Source organism: Diabrotica virgifera, chromosome 3 (assembly GCF_917563875.1).
Source record: "Diabrotica virgifera virgifera chromosome 3, PGI_DIABVI_V3a".
In the NCBI taxonomy this organism is placed as follows: domain Eukaryota; kingdom Metazoa; phylum Arthropoda; class Insecta; order Coleoptera; family Chrysomelidae; genus Diabrotica; species Diabrotica virgifera.
The window spans coordinates 194,806,715-194,821,016 of NC_065445.1; the positions used below are offsets into that span (position 1 = coordinate 194,806,715).

The following is a 14,302-nucleotide window of genomic DNA, read 5'->3' on the forward strand; positions in this document are numbered from 1 at the left end:
TTACAATTTTGACTAATGTACTTGTGACGTTTGTCAATAATTTGCTTCTTACCTTAATTTTTCTGTTATTCTGTAATATTAGTTGTAATTTTGTATTTTCTTTTATATTATTAATATAATATATGTGTTGGAAAATATAGAAAATCCTTTGGAGTTTTTTACAGCTCTGTTGACAAAATTATGTAGTCTACCTACTGTACCTACTACGTAACAAACTAGTGTTGTGTTTCAAAAACCCATTCATGATATAACCAAAAGTGGGTCATTAAAAAATTAATAATAAAAAGCAATTTTCAACATATTATTTTAAAATTATTTCATTAATGACAATTCAACTAACTTCAATTTTTCGTCATCTGTGAAATTTACAACTCTTTTATTTTTCTCTATTTCACTGTACATATACAAATAACATACAAGACTATATTTTTATTATATAAAAACTTAATGCACAAATAACCAACTACTAAATAAAATAACTAAACAGTACAAAACTGAATAAAACCAAATTGGCAAACAAACAATAATGACAAATAATCGAAAAAGTAAGGAAATGTCATCTTATTCTTCTTTTTATTTATCAAAAATAGTTCAAACGTACCCTATAGGTGATACCTAGGAAAGCATTTCCTAGATAAGCAGTTCTTTTAGTTGTGAAATGCGATTGTTTCTTTAAGTATTGACTTAAGAAGTTCCTATCGATAAGAATTACTTAATAAGGCAACTGTTTAGGTATCGTTGGTGAAATCGGGCATTAGAGATTTTTTATTGAAAATGGACACGTGGCATTCTTATGGCAGCAACATCTTAAATAAAAATTAAAGTGAAATTTGTGCACGCCATAAAAATTTTATGGGGGTTTTGTTCCCTTAAACCCCCCAAACTTTTGTGTACGTTCCAATTAAATTATTATTGTGACACCATTAGTGAAACACAATGTTTTTACAACTTTTTTGCCTCCTAGGACTTTTTCGATAAGCCAGTGTTTATCGAGATATTTTGAATATTTTTCGAATCCACCACATATTTGTATATGGTTAAGTACGATTATAGAGACCTGTTAATAATCTGAAAATTTATTTATAATTTACATTTTTAGCTATATTTTGACAAAGAAGCCACATCTCGATAAAAAATGACTTATTAAAAAAAGACTAAGGGGCAAAAAACTTTTAAAAACACTGGGTTTAACTAATGGTACCAAAATAATAGTTTAAATTGGAACGTACACAAACATTTGGGGGGTTTAAAGGAACAAAACCCCCATAAATTTTTTATGTAGACATATTAAAAAAGAAGCCGCATCTCGATAAAAACTGCCTTATCGAAAAAATACTGAGAGGCAAAAAAGTTTTAAGAACGTTGTGATTAACTAATGGTTCCACAATAATGAATTAATTGGAACGTACACAAAATTTTGGGAGGGTCTAAGGGAACAAAACCCCCATAAAATTTTTATGGGGTGGAAAAATTTCACTATAATTTTGTTTTAAAATGTTGCTGCCATAAGAATGATACATGTCCATTTTCAATAAAAAATCTCTAATAGTTTTCGACATATTGAAAAAAATCGATTTTCATTTTGTAATCTCAAAGGGCTGTAACTTTTTTTATGAGCACATTTGTATGTACTAAGGTAAGTTAGGTTCAATCGAACTATTTTTGACCCCAGAATGTGTGGTATAATTTATGACCATTCTTTTCGGGACACCCTGTATAACACAGCTTTGACCAACTAATATTTTTTATAATTAATGTTTTTAATTTTAAATTAATCACTTTGACATTTATGTCAAATTTCCGGTAAACGTTTACAGACTTGTCACTACTGGCGCTCACGAATTTATAAATAATACTGGCGCTCTACGTACGAGCTCACAGCGTATATTAATATTATACACGGATTATACGAAATATGACAGAAGCTCGAAACAAATGAGAATCGTTGAAAAGCCCGTTTAACACGACGGCCGATTTCCCAATACGACAAACCCATATCTCCATAGGCAATAATTCTACCTCTGTCAAAATCGCTAAAATGCTGGTAATTTTGGTGCCTTCGAACTCGAATAATAACTAAAAATTCTGTATCAACCGGTCTTCATAAATCGGTCTCTTCATAAAAAAATTTAATTATAAAACTTTATTTTTACAAAAAGTATAAAAGATAAAACATGGATATTGTTGTTATAGCATGCTTTAAATATAGTCATTATATTGCCAACAAATTAAGTTCAACAAATTATTCCTTCTGGCCCAGGCAACCAAATAACGTTAACAAAACGTTGAAAAGACGTCATAATTATCATCAAACCACGTCAGTTTATCACGTTTTTTCGACGTCGAAAGTCACGTGAATTTTGTCCCACTATAATTGACGTCATTTTTATCACGTTTTAAATACGTGGTATCAAAAACGTAGTTTTAGGTCGTTTTTTTAGATTTAGTTTTCATTTTATAGTTTTAAAAATGCACAATAATTATTCATATGAGCATTGTTGGTATTGCAATTTTTCCATTAAGAGGATCGGTATGTATTTTCGGCTGCAATGCTATTCAAATGGGGATTCATTTTTTTCGAATCCTGTGAAAACTAATAAGTATTTTTGAAAAATTTAAACGCAGAATGAAAGATTACGTTATTAGCGAGGGCCGAAAGTCCCTGAGAACTTCTATAATGTTTATTTTAATAAGTTACAGGGGTGAAAAACTAAGAGAAAATTTAGTGTGATTTTTAATTTCAAATATCTCATTCAAAATAAACTTTTTATTTATTCTAAGGGACTTTCGGCCCTCGGTAATAATTTAGTCTTTCATTCTGCGTTTAAATTTTTCAAAAATATTTATTGGTTTTTTCAGGATTTGAAAAAAATTAACACAATGCCGTGGTAATATTTTCCAAATTTGTCTTTGTCTTACAATGCACTCATCCGAATATAATATTGTCAGCATATATTGTCAGTCAGACACTGACAATCAGTGACAATTTTAAATATCTGACATTGCATCGGGAATATTTTGAGAAATTGATTAAATATTATTGATATATAGTGTATTTGATAAATAATTGATTTAAGACGTGAACTTAATTAAAAGTTATTTATTGTGTATTATTTGTGGAAGATCCAAGCAGAGAATACATTAGATATATCCTGTGATCCAAGTATTTTGTTGTTAGAGATGTTCAAAATTGTAAGCGTTCCATAATAATATATTATTAAGAAAACACTTTAACACTTTTCCTCTTTTCTCGATTGATTATTCGTTTTTGTTGTACAAATAAATTACTACAATCGCTGAAAACATAGTTAGTGAAAAAATTATCACATTTATTAACTGAATTAATAATTTGCAATTATAAAAATAACAGTTATCCAAGAACATTCAAAAGCCATCTCTTTAAATTAATTATGGCATTTTCAAGTAGAATGACATTCTAGTAATGTTTACATATCCATACCAGTGTGAATTTTACTACACGTAATTTTCCGTGTAAAGACAGAAAAAGTAGGGATACACGTAAAATATTTGCGAATTATGTACTCATAGCCTTAACTGTTTTAAATTTAGCCCATAGGCTAAAAGTAAAACCAAATGGAAGACTCTCTGAAATCATAGAATTACAATACCCTCAATGCAATATTTCACTTTTTATATATACTTACTGTATCAAAACTGAAACAACATATAAAATAATAAATAATCTATTAACAAATTATCCAGCATAATATCTTAATTTCACGCTGTACATTAAGAGGCAACAGTAGCGATCAACAGGTAACAAAAAACGCGGTCCAAGATTGCGGCTGTAATTTTCAATATTTTGTCGAGATATATATTGACAAACATATTCGTAATATAATAAAGAATGGCGGTACAAAGCCCAATTTGAGAAATATGTTAGTATGTGGAAATTACTTCATAACTAAATAAAATATTGCAAAAAGGAGACTATACCGCCATTAAGAAGAACAAAAAAATAAACTTTCTTCAAATAATAATATTGGACCTAGTAAAATTTTTTATCTCTAGTAAGAAATCAAACATATTATATTTAAATAACTGATTAGTCAACATAGAGAAAATGTCACTGTAATTTTGACAAACCTGCGTCAGATTTCTGTTCTGTTATCTGCATAGGGATTATGAACACTCGATACGAATAGTATCCGCCATGTTTTACCGTAGCGCCGTAGTGTTCAATCCCTATGCAGATAACAGAACAGAAATCTGACGTAGGTTTGTCAAAATGACAGTGACACTTTCTCTATGTTGACTAATCAATTATTTAGTTATAATAAGTCCGATTTCTTGTTAGAGATTTTACTACGTCCAATATGACACAAAATCTAGGCATGGGATAAAAAAGTTTATTTGAAGAAAAGTTTATTTTTTTATTCTTCCTAATGGCGGCACAGGCTTCTTTTTGCAATATTTTATTTAGTTATAGAGTAATTTCCACATACCAACATATTTCTCAACTTGGGCTCTGTACCTCCATTCTTTATTATATTACGAACACGTGTGCCAAATATCTCGACAAAATATTCAAAATTACAGCCGCAATATTGGACCGCATTTGTTGCTACCTGTTAATCGCTACTTTTGCCTCTTAAATCAAAAAGAATCACGACTAACTCATTGTTGGGAATACCTGTATACAGTAGTACATGAGCATCATTTTTCTTCACCATCTTATAGCTAAATCTTGTAATGTAATTAGAATCGATAACAGAAACGTTCATTAACAGAAAATAAACACCAAAAACATAACCTCAAAAGTTTGAAAAACGAATAAAAATCTCTTGAATTAACACGTTTCTTCAACTAAATATATAAATGAAAAGTCTTATTTTACCAAACAAAGCACGTAAACAATAAATGAAAAATTTCTTATGACCATTTAATAGAAACGAAATCGTTTGGAGTCAAGTGCAATAAGCTCCTCCTAATTTTGTGACGTCATACTTAGGCTGCTTGAAATACAAACGTTTTTTTTAAGTATTTTAACGTAATTAATCTTACGTATTTAAAGTCACCTACAAAAGACGTCTATATGACGTAATGTTCCAACACGTGTATATATTCAACCAAAAACTGACGTTTCCTCGACGTTATTGACGTCACTTGGTTGCCTAGGGGGTGTAACACTTCAAATGTCACTGAGTATATTTCTATAATAGTTGGTTTGTATTTTAGGTCATCTCCAAGACGACCAAAAAATGGAAATAATGGAGACAGCAATTCAAGATTCATGTTATGAAGGAAATTACATAAGTCAACACTCTGAGGGACAAACATTAAATAAAAATATAAAAGTTGCGACCAGACGAAGACCTTATAAATGCGAAATTTGTTTGAAACCGTTTAGTAAAGCAAGTCATTTGAAAACACATTTAAGAGTGCACACTGGGGAAAAACCTTACAAGTGTGAAATTTGTCTTAAGTTTTTTTCTCAGGCAGGTTCCTTAAAAACACATTTGAGAGTGCACACTGGAAAAAAATCTTATAAGTGTGAAATTTGTTATAAACTGTTTTCTCGGGCAGGATCCTTAAAAACACATTTGAGAGTGCACACTGGAGAAAATTCTTACAAGTGTGAAATTTGTCTTAAGCTTTTTTCTCAGGCAGCTTCCTTAAAAACACATTTGAGAGTGCACAATGGAAAAAAATCATACAAGTGTGAAATTTGTTTTAAACAATTTATTCAAGCGAGTGATTTGAAAATACATTTGAGAGTGCACACTGGGGAAAAACCTTACAAGTGCAAAATTTGCTTTAAACAATTTAGTATAGCAAGTAATTTGAAACAACATTTAAGAGTGCACACTGGGGAAAAACCTTACAAGTGTGAAATTTGTTTTAAACAATTTATTAAAGCAAGTGATTTGAAAATACATTTGAGAGTGCACACTGGGGAAAAACCTTACAAGTGCGAAATTTGCTTTAAACAATTTAGTATAGCAAGTAATTTGAAAGAACATTTAAGAGTGCACACTGGGGAAAAACCTTACAAGTGTGAAATTTGTTTTAAACAGTTTAGTCTAGTAAATTCTTTGAAAACACATTTGATAGTGCATACTGGAGAAAAATCTTACAAGTGTGAAATTTGTCTTAAGCTCTTTTCTTATGCAGGTTCCTTAAAAACACATTTGAGAGTGCACACTGGAGAAAAATCTTACAAGTGTGAAATTTGTTTTAAGCAATTTATTCAATCAAGTGATTTGAAAATACATTTGAGAGTGCACACTGGAGAAAAATCTTACAAGTGTGAAATTTGTTTTAAGCAATTTACTCACGCAAGCAGTTTGAAAAGACATTTGAGAGTGCACACTGAAGAAAGACCTCACAGGTGCGAAATTTGTTTAAAGCGATTTATTCAAGCAAGTAATTTGAAAATACATTTGAGAGTGCACACCGGGGAAAAACCTTAAAGTGTGAAATTTGTCCTAAGTCTTTTCTCAGGCATGTTCCTTAAAAAATCATTTGAGAGTGCACACTGGAAAAAAATCTTACAAGTGTGAAATTTGTTTTAAACTGTTTTATCGGGCAGGTTCCTTAAAAACACATTTGAGAGTGCACACAAGAGCAAATTCTTACAAGTGTGAAATTTGTTTTAAACTGTTTTATCGGGCAGGTTCCTTAAAAACACATTTGAGAGTGCACACTGAAGAAAATTCTTACAAGTGTGAAATTTGTTTTCAGCAATTTACTCACGCAAGCAGTTTGAAAAGACATTTGAGAGTGCACACTGAAGAAAGACCTCACAGGTGCGAAATTTGTTTAAAGAGATTTATTCAAGCAAGTAATTTGAAAATACATTTGAGAGTGCAAACTGGGGAAAAACCTTACAAGTGTGAAATTTGTTTTAAACAATTTAGTATAGCAATCAATTTGAAGAAACATTTAAGAGTGCACACTGCGGAAAAACCTTACAAGTGAAATTTGTTCTAAACAATTTAGTCAACTAAATCATTTGAAAATACATTTGAGAGTGCATACTGGCGAAAAGACTTACAAGTGTAAAATTTGTTTTAAGCTGTTTTCTCGGTCAGGTTCCTTAAAAACACATTTGAGAGTGCACACTGGAGAAAAATCTTACAAGTGCGAAATTTGCTTTAAACAATTTAGTATAGCAAGTAATTTGAAAGAACATTTAAGAGTGCACACTGGAGAAAAACCTTACAAGTGTGAAATTTGTTTTAAACAGTTTAGTCAAGTAAATTCTTTGAAAACACATTTGATAGTGCATACTGGAGAAAAATCTTACAAGTGTGAAATTTGTCTTAAGCTCTTTTCTTATGCAGGTTCCTTAAAAACACATTTGAGAGTGCACACTGGAGAAAAATCTTACAAGTGTGAAATTTGTTTTAAGCAATTTATTCAATCAAGTGATTTGAAAGTACATTTGAGAGTGCACACTGGAGAAAAATCTTACAAGTGTGAAATTTGTTTTAAGCAATTTACTCACGCAAGCAGTTTGAAAAGACATTTGAGAGTGCACACTGAAGAAAGACCTCACAGGTGCGAAATTTGTTTAAAGCGATTTATTCAAGCAAGTAATTTGAAAATACATTTGAGAGTGCACACCGGGGAAAAACCTTAAAGTGTGAAATTTGTCTTAAGTCTTTTCTCAGGCATGTTCCTTAAAAAATCATTTGAGAGTGCACACTGGAAAAAAATCTTACAAGTGTGAAATTTGTTTTAAACTGTTTTATCGGGCAGGTTCCTTAAAAACGCATTTGAGAGTGCACACAAGAGCAAATTCTTACAAGTGTGAAATTTGTTTTAAACTGTTTTATCGGGCAGGTTCCTTAAAAACACATTTGAGAGTGCACACTGAAGAAAATTCTTACAAGTGTGAAATTTGTTTTCAGCAATTTACTCACGCAAGCAGTTTGAAAAGACATTTGAGAGTGCACACTGAAGAAAGACCTCACAGGTGCGAAATTTGTTTAAAGAGATTTATTCAAGCAAGTAATTTGAAAATACATTTGAGAGTGCAAACTGGGGAAAAACCTTACAAGTGTGAAATTTGTTTTAAACAATTTAGTATAGCAATCAATTTGAAGAAACATTTAAGAGTGCACACTGCGGAAAAACCTTACAAGTGAAATTTGTTCTAAACAATTTAGTCAACTAAATCATTTGAAAATACATTTGAGAGTGCATACTGGCGAAAAGACTTACAAGTGTAAAATTTGTTTTAAGCTGTTTTCTCGGTCAGGTTCCTTAAAAACACATTTGAGAGTGCACACTGGAGAAAAATCTTACAAGTGTGAAATTTGTTTTAAGCAATTTATTCAAGCAAGTGATTTGAAAATACATTTGAGAGTGCACACTGGGGAAAAACCTTACAAGTGCAAAATTTGCTTTAAACAATTTAGTATAGCAAGTAATTTGAAAGAACATTTAAGAGTGCACACTGGAGAAAAACCTTACAAGTGTGAAATTTGTCTTAAACAGTTTAGTCAAGTAAATTCTTTGAAAACACATTTGATAGTGCACACTGGAGAAAAATCTTACAAGTGTGACATTTGTTTTAAGCAATTTATTCAATCAAGTGATTTGAAAATACATTTGAGAGTGCACACTGGAGAAAAATCTTACAAATGTGAAATTTGTTTTAAGCAATTTACTCACGCAAGCAGTTTGAAAAGACATTTGAGAGTGCACACTGAAGAAAGACCTCACAGGTGCAAAATTTGTTTAAAGCGATTTATTCAAGCAAGTAATTTGATAATACATTTGAGAGTGCACACTGGGGAAAATTCTTACAAGTGTGAAATTTGTCTTAAGCTCTTTTCTCAGGCATGTTCCTTAAAAAAACATTTGAGAGTGCACACTGGAAAAAAAACTTACAAGTGTGAAATTTGTTTTAAACTGTTTTATCGGGCAGGTTCCTTAAAAACACATTTGAGAGTGCACACAAGAGAACATTCTTACAAGTGTGAAATTTGTTTTAAACTGTTTTATCGGGCAGGATCCTTAAGAACACATTTGAGAGTGCACACTGGAGAAAATTCTTACAAGTGTGAAATTTGTTTTAAGCAATTTATTCACGCAAGCAGTTTGAAAAGACATTTGAGAGTGCACACTGAAGAAAGACCTCACAGGTGCGAAATATGTTTAAAGCGATTTATCCAAGCAAGTAATTTGAAAATACATTTGAGAGTGCACAATGGCACAGCATAATAAACGAAACCAGCAAGGACACTCCCTGATGCCGCCTTTGAAGTTGAAAAGTACAGGGTTGCCATTTTTCGCGTAGTGCATCTCAGTGGTGATGTGATGTGTTGGTTCATCAGTGTTGCCGATGTCACCAACTTTAATACCCGTAAGAGATACTTTTTGAATAATTTCTGGAATTTATGCAAAAGATTAACAATACAATCGCCATTCATCGTCAATATTTTGTGTTATGTCCCAATTATTGACATAATTCCCACAGGCATACGTATAAAATTATGTTAAAAAATATGAATGTCATAAAAGTTGAGTAAATCTGATAATTATGTACAAATCGGCAACACTGTCGATTTTCTACATTGTCTGGTACTACGCACAAAATGGCCGACGATCTGCGCAGTAATAGTGCGCGAACTTTTCCCGCCTACTAGTGTGTCACTGCTGTTGCGTTTTCTATGCTGTGACACTGGGGAAAAACCTTACAAGTGTGAAATTTGTCTTAAGCTCTTTTCTCAGGCAGGTTCCTTAAAAACACATTTGAGAGTGCACACTGGAGAAAAATCTTAAAAGTGTGAAATTTGTTTTAAACAATTTAGTATAGCAAGTAATTTGAAGGAACATTTAAGAGTGCACACTGGGGAAATACCTTACAAGTGAAATTTGTTCTAAACAATTTACTCAACTAAATCATTTGAAAATACATTTGAGAGTGCATACTGGAGAAAAGACTTACCTTATAAATGTAAAATTTGTTTTAAGCTGTTTTCTCGTGCAGGTTCCTTAAAAACACATTTGAGAGTGCACACTGGGGAAAAACCTTACAAGTGTGAAATTTGTTTTAAACAATTTATTCAAGCAAGTGATTTGAAAATACATTTGAGAGTGCACACTGGGGAAAAACCTTACAAGTGCAAAATTTGCTTTAAACAGTTTAGTATAGCAAGTAATTTGAAAGAACATTTAAGAGTGCACACTGGGGAAAAACCTTACAAGTGTGAAATTTGTTTTAAACAGTTTAGTCAAGTAAATTCTTTGAAAACACATTTGATAGTGCACACTGGAGAAAAATCTTACAAGTGTGAAATTTGTCTTAAGCTCTTTTCTCATGCAGGTTCCTTAAAAACACATTTGAGAGTGCACAATGGAGAAAAATCTTACAAGTGTGAAATTTGTTTTAAGCAATTTATTCAATCAAGTGATTTGAAAATACATTTGAGAGTGCACACTGGGGAAAAACCTTACAAGTGCAAAATTTGCTTTTGTGAAATTTGTTTTAAACAATTTATTCAAGCAAGTGATTTGAAAATACATTTGAGAGTGCACCTGGGGAAAACCTTACAAGTGCAAAATTTGCTTTAAACAATTTAGTATAGCAAGTAATTTGAAAGAACATTTAAGAGTGCACACTGGGGAAAAACCTTACAAGTGTGAAATTTGTTTTAAACAGTTTAGTCAAGTAAATTCTTTGAAAGCACATTTGATAGTGCACACTGGAGAAAAATCTTACAAGTGTGAAATTTGTCTTAAGCTCTTTTCTCATGCAGGTTCCTTAAAAACACATTTATTGAGAGTGCACACTGGAGAAAAATCTTACAAGTGTGAAATTTGTTTTAAGCAATTTACTCACGCAAGCAGTTTGAAAAGACATTTGAGAGTGCATACTGAAGAAAGACCTCACGGGTGCGAAATTTGTTTAAAGCGATTGATTCAAGCAAGTAATTTGAAAATACATTTGAGAGTGCACACTGGGGAAAAACCTTACAAGTGTGAAATTTGTCTTAAGCTCTTTTCTCAGGCAGGTTCCTTAAAAACACATTTGAGAGTGCACACTGGAGAAAAATCTTAAAAGTGTGAAATTTGTTTTAAACAATTTATTCAGGCAAGTGATTTGGAAATACATTTGAGAGTGCACACTGGGGAAAAACCATACAAGTGCAAAATTTGTTTTTAACAATTTAGTATAGCAAGTAATTTGAAAGAACATTTAAGAGTGCACACTGGGGAAAAACCTTACAAGTGTGAAATTTGTTTTAAACAATTTATTCAAGCAAGTGATTTGAAAATACATTTGAGAGTGCACACTGGGGAAAAACCTTACAAGTGCAAAATTTGCTTTAAACAATTTAGTATAGCAAGTAATTTGAAAGAACATTTAAGAGTGCACACTGGGGAAAAACCTTACAAGTGTGTAATTTGTTTTAAGCAATTTACTCACGCAAGCAGTTTGAAAAGACATTTGAGAGTACACACTGAAGAAAGACCTCACAGGTGCGAAATTTGTTTAAAGCGATTTATTCAAGCAAGTAATTTGAAACTACATTTGAGAGTGCACACTGGGGAAAAAGCTTACAAGTGTGAAATTTGTCTTAAGTTTTTTTCTCATGCAGGTTCCTTAAAAACAGATTTGAGAGTGCACGATGGAGAAAAATCTTACAAGTGTGAAATTTGTTTTAAACAATTTATTCAAGCAAGTGATTTGAAAATACATTTGAAAGTGCACACTGGGAATAACCTTACAAGTGTAAAATTTGTTTTGAACAATTTAGTCAAGTAAATCATTTGAAAAGACATTTGAGAGTGCACACTGGAGAAAAATCTAAGAAGTGTGAAATTTGTTTAAAATAGTTTAGTAAAACAGTTCATTTGAAAACTCATTTAGCAGTGCACACTAGAGATAAATCTTATAAGTGTGAAATTTGTTTTAAACAATTTTAGGTCTGCGCATATTAGATCGAATCGATCGACAACGGAATGGACTACTACAGCCCGGAAGTAAATGCCTAAGCGCGCATTTATTGGCAACACATCGGCAAAATCTCGCCAGCTCAGTCAGTATACATAATTCCGAGAAGATGGATAAAAAAACTATTATTGTTAGTTTGTTATTTTGCTTGAACTTATTAGTTCCTAATGTTGATTATGCAATCTGTAATTTTTTTCAATTTTGCAATAGATTGTTTTTGTTATATTTCATTATTTTTTATTTATATTGACGATTTATGTAATTTGAGTACATATATCGTAGTTTCTACTTTTTTTTTCTGACTCATTTTAAGATTTGTCTATAAAATTGTATAATGTTTAATGACAATAAAGCATATTTCCATTCTATTCTATTTGTGTGCGCGGAAGAGGAACAACAAATAAACTTTCAAAAATAAATGAGTGAATGAAATTTGTAAAAAAGGAAACACGGAAAGGGAATTTGCTGCTTTTTTTCCTGATTTAATCGATCGTGAAAACAAATTTAATCGATACTTTAGAAAGAGTTACAAAAAATATCAAGAACTCTATCTATTATAAAAACTGATCTAACAAAACAAAACACAACATTTAATTATTTCACTTTAAAAATCATACTATGCTTTCTTTGAAAATTAATACCATTATTTATTATAATGATTTCGGACAACAACGCATTAAATTCAGCATCTACTAACATCTGCTTACATTAAAATAAAGACAACCTTTAGACCGCCCACGTTCATATTTTTCGGTTTGTTCTGTCCGTTGTGGAAGGAACTATACACTGGGTATCGAATCGCTACACTGCACTATGGCGAACGCCAAAAGTAAACTTGGTGGACAACTATATTTCTGAAGAGGCTTCCCTCCTGAGATATGGGCGGAAAACAGTTCATCACTTGAACGTAGAGCAAATGCCTGTGAAAGTTTCCATTCTAAATTTAATTCGTTATTTTACAATCGGCACCCTAATATATTTCAATTTTTAGAAGATTTAAAAGATATTCAAATTGACACTTATATAAAAACACGAAGTTCTGTGAAACCAAAAAAAGGGACCGAAAAGTATTTCTAGAGCGTCAAAAATTTGTTGATCACAAAATAGCGGAATTAAAGCAAAATAAGATTAGTAGATTTGATTTTGTCAAATGTATTTCATTTAGATTTCTAACAAAATAAATGCCCCGTTTCAATTTATATTTGTTTAATTTTGTAATGGTAGAGGATATCCCACATTATGTTAGTTTTTACACTTGTATTGCTTTCTTATTATACCTATATTTTAGAATAAGCACAAAAATTATTTCAGTAATTTTTAAAAACGATTCAAAATTTCTAATATTTCTAAATAAATCACTAACATTTTTCAAAATACAGCAATGAGCGCGCTAATAACCGGCAATATAACGCAAAAGATGGATAACATAATATATTAAGTTGTGAGATAAATAGAAATGAAACTAGTGGAGATAGGAAATTTAGCGATAGAACCTATGAATTTACATTATATTTATTGTTTCCCACCTTTAGACGCATCAGACGAGTTTGGCAATTAACGCTGTGACAGTGACAGTTTTTGTTGACCACCTAAAGGTGGGAAACAGTGAATCGAATGTAAATTTATAGGTTTTCATCGCTAAATTTCCCAAGTCTCTACTGGTTTCGTTTCGTTTTATCTCGCAACTTAACACGTTTTCCATCTTTTGCGTTATTTTGCCGGTTATTAGAGCGCTCATCACTGTATAGAAAAAAATTAAGTGTAAATAAAATAATTAATATTATCCCAGTACAGGAACGTGAAATCCGGCGATAGGTACCGTGTAATTTTTAGTGTCGCCACTGAATTGCATCAACATTTGAATTTACGTTCTACTTACCACCGCGAAGTTGGACTTATGCCGTTGGTTGCTTCTACTTAGGGGGTGAAAGTCGCCCTTCTCGGAGGTGAAAAAACATACATTTAAAATATGGCCGGAAATAGATAAATTGACTAATTCTAAGCAACTTTTGTTCTATAGAGTTTTTTAAAGAATACTTTCGAGTTATTTGCGAGCAAAAATGTTTATTTTATTAAAAAACTAAGTTTTCAATCTAATAGCACATAAAACAACATCCAAAAATGTTATTATACATCCTACCAGACTGAAAACAATGGGAACCTTCTCTGGTAACACCTCCGAGGCTTCTACAATTTGCAAGCCATAACGGATGCTGAGACTAAGGAAGATGAGGAAATTTTATAATTTATAATTCACGTCCCATCTGCTCAGCGCGGTAAAGTTCCAACGAGAATTGTTCCTTTCGTACTCCAATGGGAGTAAACATGTAAATAAAAAATGAATAACCATTGTCAGTGTCGTTGCAACAC

General features: G+C 31.6%; 1 protein-coding gene across 1 annotated transcript in view; it reads left to right on the forward strand.

The window, feature by feature from the left end:
• LOC114324344 (zinc finger protein 664-like) overlaps positions 1-12,298 on the forward strand; it is a 71,122-nt gene extending 58,824 nt beyond the window's left edge. Inside the window, exon 3 of the mRNA XM_050647109.1 lies at positions 5,200-12,298. Coding sequence (XP_050503066.1) covers positions 5,200-6,434 — 1,235 coding nt within the window. The 3' untranslated portion in view covers positions 6,435-12,298. The remainder of the gene's footprint in view (positions 1-5,199) is intronic.
• The last annotated feature ends 2,004 nt before the right edge of the window (positions 12,299-14,302 follow it).